Source organism: Crocodylus siamensis, chromosome 7 (genome assembly GCF_052110815.1).
Source record: "Crocodylus siamensis isolate JL-2025a chromosome 7, ASM5211081v1, whole genome shotgun sequence".
In the NCBI taxonomy this organism is placed as follows: Eukaryota; Metazoa; Chordata; order Crocodylia; family Crocodylidae; genus Crocodylus; species Crocodylus siamensis.
Genome location: NC_143401.1, coordinates 67488778 through 67504070, shown reverse-complemented (window position 1 = coordinate 67504070; position 15293 = coordinate 67488778). Strand labels below are relative to the sequence as shown.

At 48.4% G+C, this 15293-nt stretch overlaps 1 protein-coding gene across 1 annotated transcript; it reads left to right on the top strand.

Moving 5' to 3' along the window:
• The first annotated feature begins 5019 nt into the window (after window positions 1-5019).
• On the top strand, window positions 5020-15162 carry FFAR4 (free fatty acid receptor 4). The gene is made up of 3 exons (XM_090057604.1): window positions 5020-5651; window positions 6409-6537; window positions 14055-15162. Exons 1-3 carry the CDS (start codon window positions 5121-5123, stop codon window positions 14490-14492), a joined length of 1098 nt encoding a protein of 365 aa, XP_089913730.1. The 5' UTR covers window positions 5020-5120; the 3' UTR covers window positions 14493-15162.
• The last annotated feature ends 131 nt before the right edge of the window (window positions 15163-15293 follow it).

Sequence of the window (15293 nt, the reverse complement as noted above, 5' to 3'; positions counted from 1 at the left end):
ACACACCCCTGAAAGGAGCTGTTGCACTCTAGCCTACCAGAAGGCACAAAAACTGTCAGACTACATAAAAGTAAAATTTGTGTTTAACTCAGATTTAGAGAAAGTACCAATACTTAACCACTTCAACTACTCTGAATAAATAATTCCAGGGCTGCCTGATCTTACAACCCCTGAGCTTTCCCCTAAAGATTCCTTCTAGTAGTGCATGTATACTACCAGTCTGTTAGAGAATCCCACAAGAACAGGCTATTGAACACCTCTTCCTGAGTTAATGACAAAACTCAGTGCAGAAATGAGGGTCCTCTGATACATTTGGGTGAATGAGCTCTGGCAACCTGCTCCAAGTAAACCCTGTACCACCAAATCAGTTGTCCTTAATGCAGTGAAAAGGGGTTGGGGTGTATACAAAGGACCAAAAGGAGCACAAGGCACTGCCAGGCAGCCCTCAGTCTACATTAACCAAGCACTTGGGCAAAGAAAAAATTACTAAATTAAAGTCTAAAGAATCTGGCCTTCTAAGGTGCTTGAGTAAGTGATTCTGGGCAAGTAAATGTTTGAGAATCTTCACCAGGGAGCTGATCTGACCTGCCCAAATTCACACAGAAAGACAGTGACAGAAGTAAAAGGTACGCAGCCTACATGAAAGCACTGCACTAGAAAGAGACAGTGAAGCATGCTATTCCCACCTGAAGCAGGCACAATGTTACTGCCTGGGTGCAGTGCTGGGCCAATATGCATGCACTGATGCAATCATATTACATCTCTCTTGGGTTGCTGTGCAGAGAGCAAGCACAGCGCACCTAACTGCCATACTCCCTAGTTTAGACATGCCTAAAGACTCTCCAACAGCCATTACTTCCAGGTCCTTATTCTAATTCCTAGACTACATTCTATCCTTCTTATTCCAAGGGCTCATCTCTTCACCATTCCCCTAGACTCCTCCTTATGGTGGATAAAAAAATACTTCACTTTCCTCTTAAGTACTTTTCTTTTCTTGGAACTATATTTCTTGGTGTGCCTTTTGTAAATAGCCATATAGTTAGACAAACCATGTATTTCTTTGTGCAAAATATTTTTCCAGGGGAGTCCCACCATGAGATCCTATGAGGTGGTATGCAGTGAAGAACTCATGTCAGTATTCTGTTTTTTCCAGGAAAAATATGATCTGCTTTTACATCTAGGGACAAGGTGATATTCTTTAATGATGAACAGAGAGCAATTCTGTCATAGAATCATAGAATCACTGAATCATAGAAGTAAGGTCGGGAGGGACCTTGTAGATCTTCGAGTCCGACCCCCAGCCTGGGCGGGAAAAGAAAAAAAAAAAAAGAAACTGGACTCAAATGAGTCCAGCCAGGTAGGCATCAAGCCTCTTCTTAAAGACCCCCAGGGTAGGAGCCAGCACCACTTCCCTAGGAAGTTGGTTCCAGCTCCTAGCCGCCCTAACTGTGAAGTAGTTCTTGTGGATGTCTAATCTAAACCTACTCTCCAATAATTTGTGTCCGTTGTTCCTTGTCATGCCAGGGGGCGCTAGGGGAAACAGTGTCTCCCCCAAACCCTTCTGCTCCCCGCTAGTGAGTTTATAGGCAGTCACCAGGTCCCCCCTCAGCCTTCTCTTGTGAAGGCTGAACAGGTTCAGGTCCCACGGTCTTTCATTGTAGGGTCTTCCCTATTGTCCCCGGATCATGCGGGTGGCCCTCCTCTGGACCCTTTCAATGTTGTCTACAAACTTCCTGAAATGGGGTGCACAGAACTGGACGCAGTACTCCAGCTGTGGCCTGACCAGCGTCACAGAGAGGGGGAGGATCACCTCCCTGGCTCTACTTGAGATGCATTTGTGGATGCATGACAAGGTCCGGTTAGCCCTGCCAACCGTGACCTCGCATTGTCGGACCATGTTCATCTTGGAGTCAATAATGACTCTAAGATCCCTTTCTGCCTCTGTGCTCTCTAGAAGGGAGTTCCCCATTCTATAAGTGTGCTGCTGGTTTCTACTACATGTTTCCCAGTACCTGCTTCCCAGTACCTTCAGTAAGTATTCCAGACAAACAAAAAAAATAGCAATAGCCAGTTGTTCCCAGGCCTGTTTTCTCTTTTTCCATTGTGGGTTTTCATTGTGTTCACCTTTACAGGGCTCTGTCCTCGGGCCCACACTGTTCAACATCTTCATCAGTAATTTGGACGAGGGGGTAAAAAGCACCCTGTTCAAATTTGCTGATGACACTATGATGTGGGGGGACATGGGCACACTGGAAGGATGCAACAGGCTACAATCAGACCTAGACAGGTTACAAGGGTGGGCGGACGAGAATAGGATGGGATTCAACACAGACAAGTGCAAGGTGATGCACCTCGGGAGGAACAACCGGCACCATACCTACAGGTTGGGGAACTCCCTTCTTGTCAGCACGGAGGCGGGAAGGGATCTGGGGGTCATCATTGACTCCAAGATGAACATGGGCCGGCAGTGTGGAGAGGCAGTTAGGAAGGCCAACCGCACCTTGGCATGCATCCACAGATGCATCTTGAGCGGGTCCAAAGAGGTGATCCTCCCCCTCTATGCGGCACTGGTCAGGCCGCAGTTGGAGTACTGCGTCCAGTTCTGGGCGCCACACTTCAAGAGGGATGCGGACATGGAGAGGGTCCAGAGGAGGGCCACTCGTATGATCAGGGGACAACAGGGCAGGCCCTATGAGGAGAGGCTACGGGACCTGAACCTGTTCAGCCTCCAAAAGAGAAGGCTGAGGGGGGATCTTGTGGCCTGTTATAAACTAGTCAGGGGGGGATCAGCAGGCATTGGGGGAGTCCCTGTTCCCCTGAGCACCGCCAGGAGTGACCAGGAATAACGGTCACAAGCTGGCAGAGGGTAGGTTTAGGTTAGATATCAGGAGGCACTACTTCGTGGTTAGGGTCTGGAACCAGCTTCCAAGAGAAGTGGTGCAGGTTCTTACCCTGGGGGTTTTTAAGAAGAGGTTAGATGAACATCTTGCTGGGGTCATTTGACCCCAGTACTCTTTCCTGCCATGGCAGGGGGTCAGACTAGATGATCTGCTCAGGTCCCTTCCAACCCTAGAAACTATGAAACTATGATTGTACTAAAGACAAACCTCTCTTAACACCATGCCTGTTTTTATGATGTGGATATCTGGAAGAGGCTGCACAGAATTCTTTACCCTGATAAATGGAGAAGCACAAAACTTGTACCTCTGGCCACTTGATATCTGCAGCCACCTGGGCTGATGGTTGGCAAAATCTCAATGCAAGCTGATCTCCTTTGGTATTCATTTGAGTCTCAAGGCAAAATCTCCTTTGGTATTTATTTGAGTCTGCAATTAGGTAGGCAGACATCTGCTTTAAACAATTCCAGCTACCAGTTTTATCTACATTTCACAACTTTATACATTGTAAGGCCACCAGGATCTTCTAGTCTGGCTCTCTCCATATCCAATGTTATGAATGCCATGCACTGATTTCTGCACCTAATCTGAGAACAGCCGAACAAATTGTCTTGTCCTTGTACTTTATCCTGACAAAGTACAGGTGGAGCTACTTCAAGATCAAGGATTATTTTATATGAAGAAACTTTAAGTAAAACTGATTTAATTTCCTTAGTGGCAGAGAAAGAGGCATTGATAGCTTCTACATGAAAACTGACTCTTTTTGCCATACTTAACAGGCATATGCTAAAGCCCAACGTTTGTGGAATCCTTGTATATGCCATTATTAGCAGCTTTTGTTGCCTGTTTCTCTGTATGCCTCTACTACTCATGTCAAGTATGAGGTACAGGAAGTACATGTATGCAAAATCCTACTGTGATCATTTCCAGTCCCCAATTAAGAATATATAGGTAGCAAAAATCCTAATAAAAAGCAGTCACTTCACATGCAATGCTGCATATGGAAACCTTAACCGTTTCCAAAGCAAATATGATGGCATATAACCAAGTCCATTTGAAGCCAATTCAAATGATATAAAGCTGTTTACATACTTTGAGGAAACATTTTGTTATCTTTTATAATGTTCTCTTATCTGTAATTTATACACCTCACTCCCAGTGTATCTAGATCATCTCTGAAGAATCAGGAGAGCATCTCTGCAGACAGGGAAGTGGTATTTCTTCCCTAGCTTTAATCAAGAGCCTTCAGAAATGTCTATATCCAGAAAAATCATTGGATGGTTTTGTTCCCTCTGCACTATAACCTTTTTACCTGAGTTTTAGGAGCGCCTTGGTGTGAAGAGGCACATGCCACATATGGTCACTTAGCCAGCAGTTACCAGAAATCTGTGCTGTGCCTCATCCCTACGGCATGCAAGGAAGAAGCCCAGCACACCACAGGCTCGGGTGGGTACCAATGACCACATTCAACACTGTACCTAGACTCCTGGCGGCCCTGTGGTGAACTGGTAGTATCAGGCTCCCCTTCACCAGAGGTACTGATAATGGTAATAATAATCATTGTTTTCACTATTTTCGGGACCCCTTTTTGTCCAGGCCGCAGAGGGCCCCCCGCCCCGTTTGTCCATGCCTGTGTCCGGCCCTGCCCACGCTCCCTTACTCCGTGTCAGGGCTGAGGGTGGGTGTATTCACAGTGGTACGAAGACGGGTGGAGAGGGCAGGGGGCCGGACTCGGTGGGCTCCGGCGGTCCCTTCCAGCCCTGCTTCTCTAGGACTCGAGTGGTGTAAAAGCAGCCCCGCTCAGCCGGGACCTGTTTGTGAGGCAGCTCCGGGGATCCCCCTCGTCAGGCCCCGCCATGAAGGCAGCGGGGGCCCCCAACCGCCGCCGTGCGAGCTCCCCAGGGCAGAGCGGGAAGCCCGAGGCCGGAGGCGGCGCCGGCACGTGGCACCCCTCAGGCGCGCGGGCGGGAGCTGCAGCGCCGGGCGGGCAGCTTGGGACGGGCTCCCTCGCCCGCCCTCCCCCGACGGCGTCACCTGCGGCACCTCGGGCGGCGCAGCCACCGCCCGCGAGGAGTTACAGCCCCGCCGCCACTTCCTCGTTGCGCGGCCGGCGCCGCACGGACACGCGGGGCGCGCAGGCGGCCGCTATGCGCCGCGCGCAGGGGCCGGGCGGGGTCGCGTCCCCGCCGCGCCGCGGCTAGCGGGGTCGACGGGGCCGGCCCGATGCCCGAGGCCAGGAACGGCACCCTTTTCCCCTTCTTCTCGGAGGTGAAGGGCGAGGCGCGCGTGGCACTGAGCGCCCTCGAGTCGGCCGTGCTTGGCGGCGTCTTCGTGGCCGCCCTGCTGGGCAACGCCCGCGCCATCGCGCTGCTGGTCCGGCATCGCCGCCGCCGCCCCCGCCTCCGCCTCCGCGCCGCCAGCGGCCTCGTGCTCAACCTCTTCTGCGCCGACCTGCTCTTCATCAGCGCCATCCCGGCCGTGCTGGCCGTGCGCTGGACCGAGGCCTGGCTGCTGGGCGACGCCGTCTGCCACCTGCTCTTCTACGTGATTAGCCTGAGCGGCGGCGTCACCATCCTGTCCCTGGCCGCCGTCAGCCTGGAGCGCGTCGTCTGCATCGTCCGCCTGCGCCGCTCGGCGTGGGGCCGCGGCCGCCTGCTCCCCGCCGCGCTGCTGCTCATCTGGGGCGCGGCCGCGCTCGCCGCGCTGCCGCTCTGCCTCTTCTTCACCGTGGTGCGCCAGCCCGTGGGCGGCAAGGTGAGCCGAGGAGGGGCTGGGGCTGGACAGCGGGGGCGCTGCTTGGCCTTCGGGGCTGTCCTCCCCCGCGTCTGCGGGACGGAGCGAACTAGCCAGCAGTCGCGCCTCCGCGGAGGGCTCCAGGGCTCGGGCCGCCACTTACCCTCTTACTTATCCCGCCCTGCCCGTGCCTGTGCAGCGCCTCAGCTGCGGGCAAAGGCCTCCCAGAGCTCCCCCTTCCCGCACGCTGCCTCTTAAGCAGCTGGTGTCCCGGCCGCGGGCAGAGCAAACGTGTGGGTCGGGCTAGGAATTCATGGAAAACCCACGCAGGCATTGAGGCAGGTGAAGCTACAGCAAACAGCAGCTGCCTGGCTGATTTCTGGTCCTTCACCTTCTAACCTTGTATTTTGCACAAGTGAATCAGAAATGAGGGTTGGAAGGGCTTCAGGAGGTCTATCTAGTCCAACCCCCTACTCAAAGCAGGAGTTTCCATCTGAGTATCATCTCTAGCATAGCATTTGCTGTCTAACTAAGAATTCAAGTTTTTGCATAGCATATCTTGCCAACTGTACACCTGCCACTGTGTTGAAAGAAAACATACCACCCTGAATTAGTCTTTTGTTTTGATTAGTAACAGTTTCTATAGCTCCTGTTAGTCAGTGGCCAATTATTTTAATGGGATGAGGGGCTAACTTCCTTAATTTACATTTTGGCCTCTGTGTAAAGTTCGCCATGGATTGAACAATGTTAATTATCTTCTTTTACTCTTTGCAAACAGGAAATACAAGTGTGCACCTTGGTTTGGCCCAGCATTGCAGGAGAGATATCGTGGGATATAACTTTCAGCATCGTCATCTTTGTAATACCAGGATTAGTCATTGTGATCAGTTATTCAAAAATTTTGCAGGTATTGTTTCCTTATAGTTTTCTATTAGAATAAAGCAGTATTTAAATAACAAGTATGATATCTGAGTGCCCAGTAATATGGAAAAAGCTGAACAGAATGGACTGTATTTGTACAAGGAGAAAAAAACATAGGGCTGTGCGAAACGCCTGCATTTTGTTTCGGTTTCAGATTTGGTGTTTTGGCGGGACAGCAGTTCACTCTGGCATTTCAAATTGCTGTTTCATTTTGTTTTAGCTGAAATTGTTTCGAGTTTTGATGCTGTTTTGACGCTGTTTTGCTGTTTCAGCCATAGGCTAGAATGGGGAATGACTAAAATGCCTATAACTTCGTCTTTTCTTGCCTGTTTCTGATGAAAAATGCAGGAATGATAGCTCCTTCTGAGGGCATGATGCCTGTCAAGTTTCAAACAGATAGGTGCAGGGGTTTTTGGGAAACTGTACCTCAAGATGTTGACGACAAAACTTGTCGTGTGTGTTAAGGTGGAGCAGGGTGAAAACAGCAGGCATGGTAGCCCCTGCTGAGGCCATGAAGCCTGCCAATGCTCTGGGTGACCTCACTCGCCTTGGGAACGTGTCCGTCCCCTGTGTGCCCGCCTTCCCCTGCACTGGTCTGGGGGGGGGGCTGCTTCTGCTTCAGGGGGATGGGGGCTTTGGAGCGAGAGGGGGACTTCTTTTTGGGCACACTCCCACTGGTGCCAGGCTGAGGAGGAGCAAGGGTAAGAGGATGGTGCCTGCAGAGATGCATCAGTGTCCCCGTGGTGCTCATGCGCTTCACTCCCTTGTCCCAGTTGGTTTTGGCTCAGCAGTGCAGGCAGGTAGCATATGTGGGATCATCTGCCACATCAAAATGCTCCCAGACCACACTACCCCCTCGCTTCTGGGGTGCAGGTGGGGCTTCTGCCTTATTCCCCTCTGCAGCAGGTAGAGGCACAACAACAGGAGGAGCTGAGCCAGCTGCCCCCACAGCCTCCTCTCTGTCCATCTGGGGAAGGAGACCTGGCTCTAGGGGAACTTTGAGGGGTGTGGAGCACAAACTGCTGCCTTCTGCCCCAGAATTTCTTGTGCTATCAAGCTGAAGTCCCCTACTTAAAGACTGCACTCCTGTAAGATGGAGTGGGAGGCTCACGCTGGGACCTGCAGTTGTGGTGGAGGAGACTGTTGCTGGTGCTCTTTGTTGTCATGCTACTGGTGCTGGGGTTTATTATCATAGCTGGTGTCAGAGGGGGTGCAGCTGCAGGCATGGCTGTGACCTGCTTGCTCCCAGTACCAGCAGAAGCCTCATGGCTGGTTGAAAAGAGGCTGTGTCTTATCCTGGGTGGTGGGAAACTGCCACCTCTCCCTCTGCTCCCTCTCACTCCCCTCCCAGACTTGGCAGCAACGGCCTTTCCAGCACGTTTCCAGTTCTTCTGTACTGGAAAAGGTGTGTGTGTGTGTGTATGTAGTTGTCTGTGTGTGCAATCTATCTAATCTATGCTGTGCTTTCCTGAAGAGTGCCCAGTGATCACACTGTCAGGTAAAACACAGATTTATTTTTTTCTTCAGGTAAAAAAAAAAAAAAATTCAAAGGAATGGATATTGAAAAAAAAAGATGATATAGGGATAACAATACTATTATTGAAGTTAGGCTAGTATAGCTAAGCTGTCAGTGTAAGCTGTATCCTATCCAATCCGTTGCAAGTAGAATACACACTCCCTAGGTAGACAGTAGCAGCTAAGAAGCAGTCAGAGTCAGTGCCTTTCAGATGCTGCTCTCTGGCAAGAGACAGGCTAACAGCTTAGGAACTCACAGGCTTATATGCTGTTTTAAAACTTTTTAAGTCCCTCCCACAGAGCACAAGGATTGAAAGGGACCTCGGGGACAGTTGGCAGACACTGGCCAGCTACAGATGTCAGTCTGTTCCCCTCTCTTCCCCCTCCCTCCCCTTACTTTCTCTTTCCCTGCAAACCCAGGTTTGAAACACCTTTGAAACGCCAAAACATCTTCAAAACATTTCAACTTGTTTAGTTTCATTTTGAACATTTCAACACGTTTTGTTTTGGATTTGGAATTTTAAGCTTCAAAACGCTTGAAACACCGCTGAAACAAAACGGCAGTTGAAATTTTGTACAGCCCTAGTTATCTGCTAAAAATGGGTCTGGGAGCCAGAAGTTGGGCAGTATCCAGCCTGGCATGAGTGGTAGGTGTCTAAATACCTTTAAAACTGGGACTAGATTAAAAAAAGGACTTGAGAACCTATAGCTTATTTGCCAAGTCACCTAACCTCTTTAGTCATCTGTTTTCCCCTCCTTCCCTGAGTGAATTCTGGAACTTGATGTTAGGTGCTTCTGCACAGGGAGAGTAAAGTAGTTCAGAGTTGGATCCAAAACACCAAGCATTGAGCCACATCATGTTAGCCAGTGTGAAACTCTGAGCACAGATATCTGAAATTTCAGAAATGTAAGCATGTGAATCAGAGCAGGAAGATTGTCCAGTAGAGACCCTAGAACCCTCTCCTATGTCTATTTTTTTGAATGGATGGGGGGGGGGTCACTGTGTTTGTTTGGGGTTTTTTGTAAAAAAACAACCCCCCCCCAAACCAAACAAAAAAACCCACAAGCAAAAGAAAAAGGTGCTCCCACTGCTCCTTTTTTATTACAATAAACTCTCTAGTATTTGTCCAGGAAATGGGAGATCTGAGTTCAACACCCTCCTTAGCCAAAGGAATTTCAGATTATTTCTATTTATTATCCAGTGACTGTTTAATGTAAAATAGCTTATAGCTTGGTGGTTATGGCCCTCTCCTAGGAAGCAGAAGATATGGGGTAGTTCTGTGCATATCCCAGAACAGAAGATACTTAGGGATTTTTTAGATCGGGGTGGGCAAAATATGGCCCATGGGCTGGATCCAGCCTGCGAGGCCATTCTATCTGGTCTGCGGGGCCCCTAAAAAAATTTCGAAAATTAAAATGTATCTGTCCTTGGTTCCTGTCAAAAATGACGGGAACCAGGGGCAGTAGGACCCGGGAGAATCCTCGGCGGGCTCCTGCAACAGCAGGGTCTGTGCAGTCCTGCTCCCAGCAGGGGCTTCTGGCCTGGGACCACATGGCTGCCCCAGCGTGGCAAGCTCAGGAAAGGGGGGGAGAGGGCAGGGGAGGAGCTGGTGCAGAGTGTGGGGAAAAGTGGCCCCTCGCCTGCCCCATGGCTTGTGCTCCCTGCTGCAGCTGTTTGCAGCCTGCGCAGGGCTGTCCTGAGTAGGCACAGGTAGTCCCACGCAGGCTGTGAGTGGCTGCAGTGTGGGACGCCATGGGGTGGGGGAGGGGCTACTTTCCCCCTCTACACATGTCCTCCAGGGTGCAAGCAGTGGTGGAAGCCACCCCCCACATGAGCCGTGGCTCCATCCCGCACCCCATCCCACCCCAGATGGGCAGCACTTGCTCCTGCCCCCTCCTTCACCATGGGGGGTGTTGATCTGCCCCCCACCAGCCCTTTCCTCCCTTTCTACCACAATGAACCTATCAGCTGCACACAGCTGTATCGGAAATTGGATCAGTGTTGGCTGATATGCCTCCTTAAAAATCAGCTATCATTATCGGCTCCCAAAATCTCTATCGGTGCACCCCTAATGAGCAAGGAGGCCTCTGTTTCTCCATGTACGAGTAACTGGTATGCTATCTAGCTAAACAGGAGTTATTGGTGTCCTTATATTGGGAAAAGACAGTTCTAGGAAAGCATTTCAATAGGTTTTGTTTCTGAATATGCCTTCTGTCATCCTTAGCGTGAAAAAATAGATAATAAGTTGCTAATACAAATGCAGGTCCTCACAGTTAACACATGCATACTGTATAAACTTCTAAGAAAAAACATTTTAAAACCAGATGCCACCCAGGATTAGAAACTGATTGGAAATCTGTTCCGGACAATAGTTTCGTAGTTTGTAGGGTCAGAACGGACCTGAGCAGATCATCGAGTCCAACCCCCTGCCATGGCAGGAAAGAGTACTGGGGGGTCAAACAACCCCAGCAAGGTGATTGTCTAGCCTTGCCTTAATGACTCCCAGGGTAGGAGCCAGCACTACTTCTCTTGGAAGTTGGTTCCAGATCCTAGCCACCCTGACCGTGAAGTAGCGCCTCCTGATATCCAGCCTGAATCTACCCTCTGCCAGCTTGTGACCATTATTCCTAGTCACTCCTGGCAGTGCTCGGGGGAACAGGGACTCCCCCAATGCCTGCTGGTCCCCTCTGACTAGTTTGTAACAGGCCACTAGATCCCCCCTCAGCCTTCTCGTGTGGAGGCTGAACAGGTTCAGGTCCCATAGCCTCTCATAGGGCCTGCCCTGCTGCCCCCTCATCATGCGAGTGACCCTCTTCTGGACCTGCTCCATGTTGTCCACATCCCTCTTGAAGTGCGGCAGCCAGAACTGGACGCAGTACTCCAACTGTGGCCTTACCAGTGCCGCATAGAGGGGGAGGATCACCTCCTTGGACCTGCTCAAGATGCATCTGTGGATGTATGACAAGGTGTGGTTGGCCTTCCTAACTGCATCCCTACACTGCTGGCCCATGTTCATCTTGGCATCAATGATGACTCCAAGATCCTTTTCTGCCTCTGCACTGATGAGAAGGGAGTTCCCCAGCCTGCAGGTATGGTGCTGGTTCTTCCTCCCCAGGTGCAGCACCTTACACTTGTCAGTGTTGAATCCCATCCTATTCTCATCCGCCCACCCCTGTAACCTGTCTAGGTCCAATTGCAGCCTATTCCTCCCTTCTAGCGTGCCCACATCCCCCCACATCTTAGTGTCATCAACAAATTTGAACAGGGTGCTTTTTACCCCTTTGTCCCAGTCACTGATGAAGATGTTGAACAGTGCTGGCCTGAGGACCGAGCCCTGCGGAACCCCACTGCGCACGTCCTTCCAGGTTGAAAATGACCCGTCCACCACCACTCTCTGGGTGCAGCCTTCCAGCCAGTTGGCAACCCATTTGACTGTAGGTGTCGACACCACAGTCCCCCAGTTTTTTAATAAGAACGGCATGAGAGACAGTGTCGAAGGCCTTCCGAAGGTCCAGGAAGACTATGTCCACTGCTACCCCTGCATCTAAGGATTTGGTGACCTGGTTGTAGAAGGCCACCAGGTTGGTCTGACAGGACCTGCCTCTAATGAACCTGTGTTGGTTGCCCCTAAGCATAATCTCCCCTGCTGGACCCTCATGAACATGTGCCAGAATAATTCTCTCAAAAAGCTTGCCCAGGATTGAGGTAAGACTAACTGGCCTATAGTTTTCTGGGTCCTCCTTCCTCCCCTTTTTGAAGATGAGAACCACATTGGCCCTCTTCCAGAGTGCTCGTAAAGCCGTGCCAGGGGTCCCGCAATGACCTCAGCTAATTCCCTCAGTACTCTAGGATGGAGATTGTCCAGACCAGCTGATTTGAATACATCCAGTCCCTCCAGAAGTTCCCTAACTAGTTCCTCACTAACTCTTGGCCTAAGTGCGCCTCCCCTGGGGTTTAAGGGGGGCCCAGAGGGGGGTGGCTGTTCTGATCCCTGCTTAGGAAAATGGAGGCAAAGAAATCATTAAATATGTTAGTTTTGTCATGTGGTGTGACGACCAAATTTCCTAACATGTCCTGCAGGGGTCCCACATTACCCGGAACCTTCTTTTTGCCCCCTATGTATTTAAAAAAGTACTTCTTATTGTCCTTGATCCGGGAAGCTAGTCGCAGTTCCATGTCTGCCTTGGCCTTCCTGACTGCCCCCCTGCATGCCCGAGCAACCGCAGTATAATCCTGCCTGGTGATGGCTACTCCCTTCCATTGGGTGTGCGCCTCCCTTTTAGCTAGACGACATTCCCAGATGCTTTTGGTGAGCCATGGGGGCTTTTGCGCCCTCCTGCCCCCTGTGATCCATGTTGGGATTACTTCCCTTTGGGCTTGAAGGATCGTCTCCTTAAGGAGCGACCACTCTTCTTGGACACCTGGCTCCCCTCCCCTCCGGGACCTCAGTGCCTCCCTGACTATTCTCCAGCAGGTGATGATCACTGTCGCCCACGTGGTCGAGCACCTGCAGCCCCCCTCACCAGGTTGTCGCCGGTGGCCAGCACCAGGTCCAACAAGGTGTCTCCCCTGGTGGGGCTGTGTACCTCCTGGGTTAGATGGAGGTCCTGCATTCTGGCTAGGAACCTACGTGAGTGGTCAGAGCTGGCTGACTGCTCTTCCCAGCAGATGTCTGGAAAGTTCAGGTCACCCATGATGACCACGTCCTTTGACCTAACTACCTCTGTGAGCCGACTTTAGAATTCCTGGTCTAGCTGTTCCCCTTGGTTGGGTGGTCTGTAGTAGACCCCCACCGTTAAGTCTCTTTCCCCTCGACTGCCTTGTATGCTAACCCAGAGCACTTCAGACTGTTCATTGTTTTATATGAAATAGCATCCTGGCATTTGAAATAACCTGATTGTAATCATTCCACAGCTGGTGGAGGAGCTGATCAAAAGAAAATTAATACTGCAGTGCTTCATCAGTTAGCATTGGGTGTGTGCACATCAGTGATTTAAAGCAATTATAAGGAAAACGGAAGTATGGCATGCATTTACAGGCCAACATTACCAATACCTCACAGCATGCTACTGGTGAAAAAGCGAGACAAAGGGTACTGCCAGTGCCCTGCTACTAGTGACAGTCTTTGGTTAATGTATGTTCAAAGGACATGAAGAGAATAATTCTAACAAGAAAGCTTAAATTATGTACCAAGCTACTGAAAAAAAGGTATAGGGATGGGCTTGGCCCAGGTCTTAAACTGAAAGACTTGGTAAGAAGTGATAGAACCTGAACTGAGAACCAAATTTTGAAAGCATCTAACCTTTACAATAGGATAAGCATGGACTCTGGATTCAAACAGCTACATGCTTCAGGCATTAACATTTTTCATTTAAGCCTGGAATCCTGAAATGCAGCTCTATTCTGAAAAGTAACTGTGCAAAAATGGCTCTGCCCACTCAGCAGATGTGTTACCTTAACATCAGATTTGCTGACTAAAAGAAACTGCTTCTACTTTTTTACCTTGCAGAGCCAACATGGCTACACAAATGAACTAGATTCTGTACCTTCTTGTGCATCAACAGGATCATTAACTAGTTTCCCATTTACACGTGTAAAAAACAAAAACAAAAACCATCAATGGGTTTACACAGATGTCATAACCCAAGTCATAATTTGAAGGTAATGGGATTTCCAGGGTAATTAAGGCCTTAATTTGGCCTGCAAAGTATTTATTGCTGGTGATGAAACATGGGGAGTAGAGGAAGCAGAACCAATCTTAACTACCAGATTGATGTTGAGCTTCACAACTGGCACTTAGGACAATATCTTTATGCTGGTAAATTGAACACATTTGAAATGGAATCATTGAGGGGCAATAAAAATGTTTTTTTAATGATCATTTCATGGGGTAGGGATATGATATGCCAACATTTACTTCAGCAGCTTTTAAAACCTATTGAGAATTCTCCTGTTTCAATTAAAATCATTTTGTTTTCTCAATGCAGATTACAAAAGCATCAAGAAGAAGATTAAATGCTGGTTTAGCCTACTCGGAACATCATCAGATTCAAGTTTCCCAACAAGATTACAAACTGTTTCGAACTCTGTTTGTGTTGATGATCTCTTTCTTCATCATGTGGAGCCCAATAATCATCACTATTCTCTTAATTTTAGTTCAAAACTTCAAGCAGGATTTGAACATTTTGCCAACATTTTTTTTCTGGATAATGGCCTTCACTTTTGCCAATTCTGCTGTCAACCCAATTTTATACAATGTTACCCATTTCAGACAGGAATGGTACCGAGTTTTTTTCTGCTGTGCAACATCTTCAGAAAGGACGGCAGCTGCTACAGACACCACAATAAGAAATGACCACAAACAACCTAACGTGGCTGTTATTTTTAAACAATTATTTGATGGAGGTACAGTGATTGAAAAGTAAGAGCAGAATTGTACTCTGCAAGGCAGGTTTTTACCTAGTGAAAACTGTATTGACTTTAATATAGCAAACACAATTTATATTGCAGACGCTCAGCTAGTATTTTTATTATTTATTTTTTACTAAAGATAGAAATAAAGTTTTTACACCCCAGTTAAAGAGTTACATGGATTCATAGTATCCTAAACAGCAAAAAGAAAAAGTTCATGTACATTTTCATGCACAAACGTGTGTATACCTGAACATAAGTTTGTGTAGACTACTTCTGTTTTTTGCAGCTAATTCTAATCTTAATATTCAAATGTGGAGTTTCAGAGTTCATGATCTTTGCTGGCATCCCAAGTTTGGAAATGTGACCCTTGGTGTTACTTAAACTCAGGGACTATTTTACTAGATCCCATAAATAAAGTTACAGCAGACAGAAATGTTTACTTTTTTTTTTTTACAGTTATAACAATTGGTTCTTTACAAACGATGTATTTCTGTGTCAGTCCAACAGAAATCTAATAAAGCTAATTTGTGATGTGATTAATAAACATCCTTTTTTCTTTAAATATTATTATGTTTTCCCATCAGTCCAATAAAGGAGGCAGAAGTTATTTCAAGAAAATTTAAGACATTTTAATAACTACCAGATTTTTTGTAATTTGTCTACAGGGCTCTTGGTAAAAAAAAAATTCAGAATCAATAACAAAATTAAAAGATTAATACAATACAATATCATTCAAATTCCTAATTTTAACTGTTGTACTATAATAATGTTTTGCCAATAAAACTATCATCCACATATGTACAAATTTGCAC

Bases quoted from the DNA above. Each gene is read 5' to 3' on its own strand.
- FFAR4 (XM_090057604.1), top strand. From the start codon at position 5,121: ATGCCCGAGGCCAGGAACGGCACCCTTTTCCCCTTCTTCTCGGAGGTG. The intron at 5,652-6,408 runs GTGAGCCGAGGA...CTTTGCAAACAG, and splicing joins GCCAGCCCGTGGGCGGCAAG to GAAATACAAGTGTGCACCTT. The intron at 6,538-14,054 runs GTATTGTTTCCT...TTCTCAATGCAG, and splicing joins GTTATTCAAAAATTTTGCAG to ATTACAAAAGCATCAAGAAG.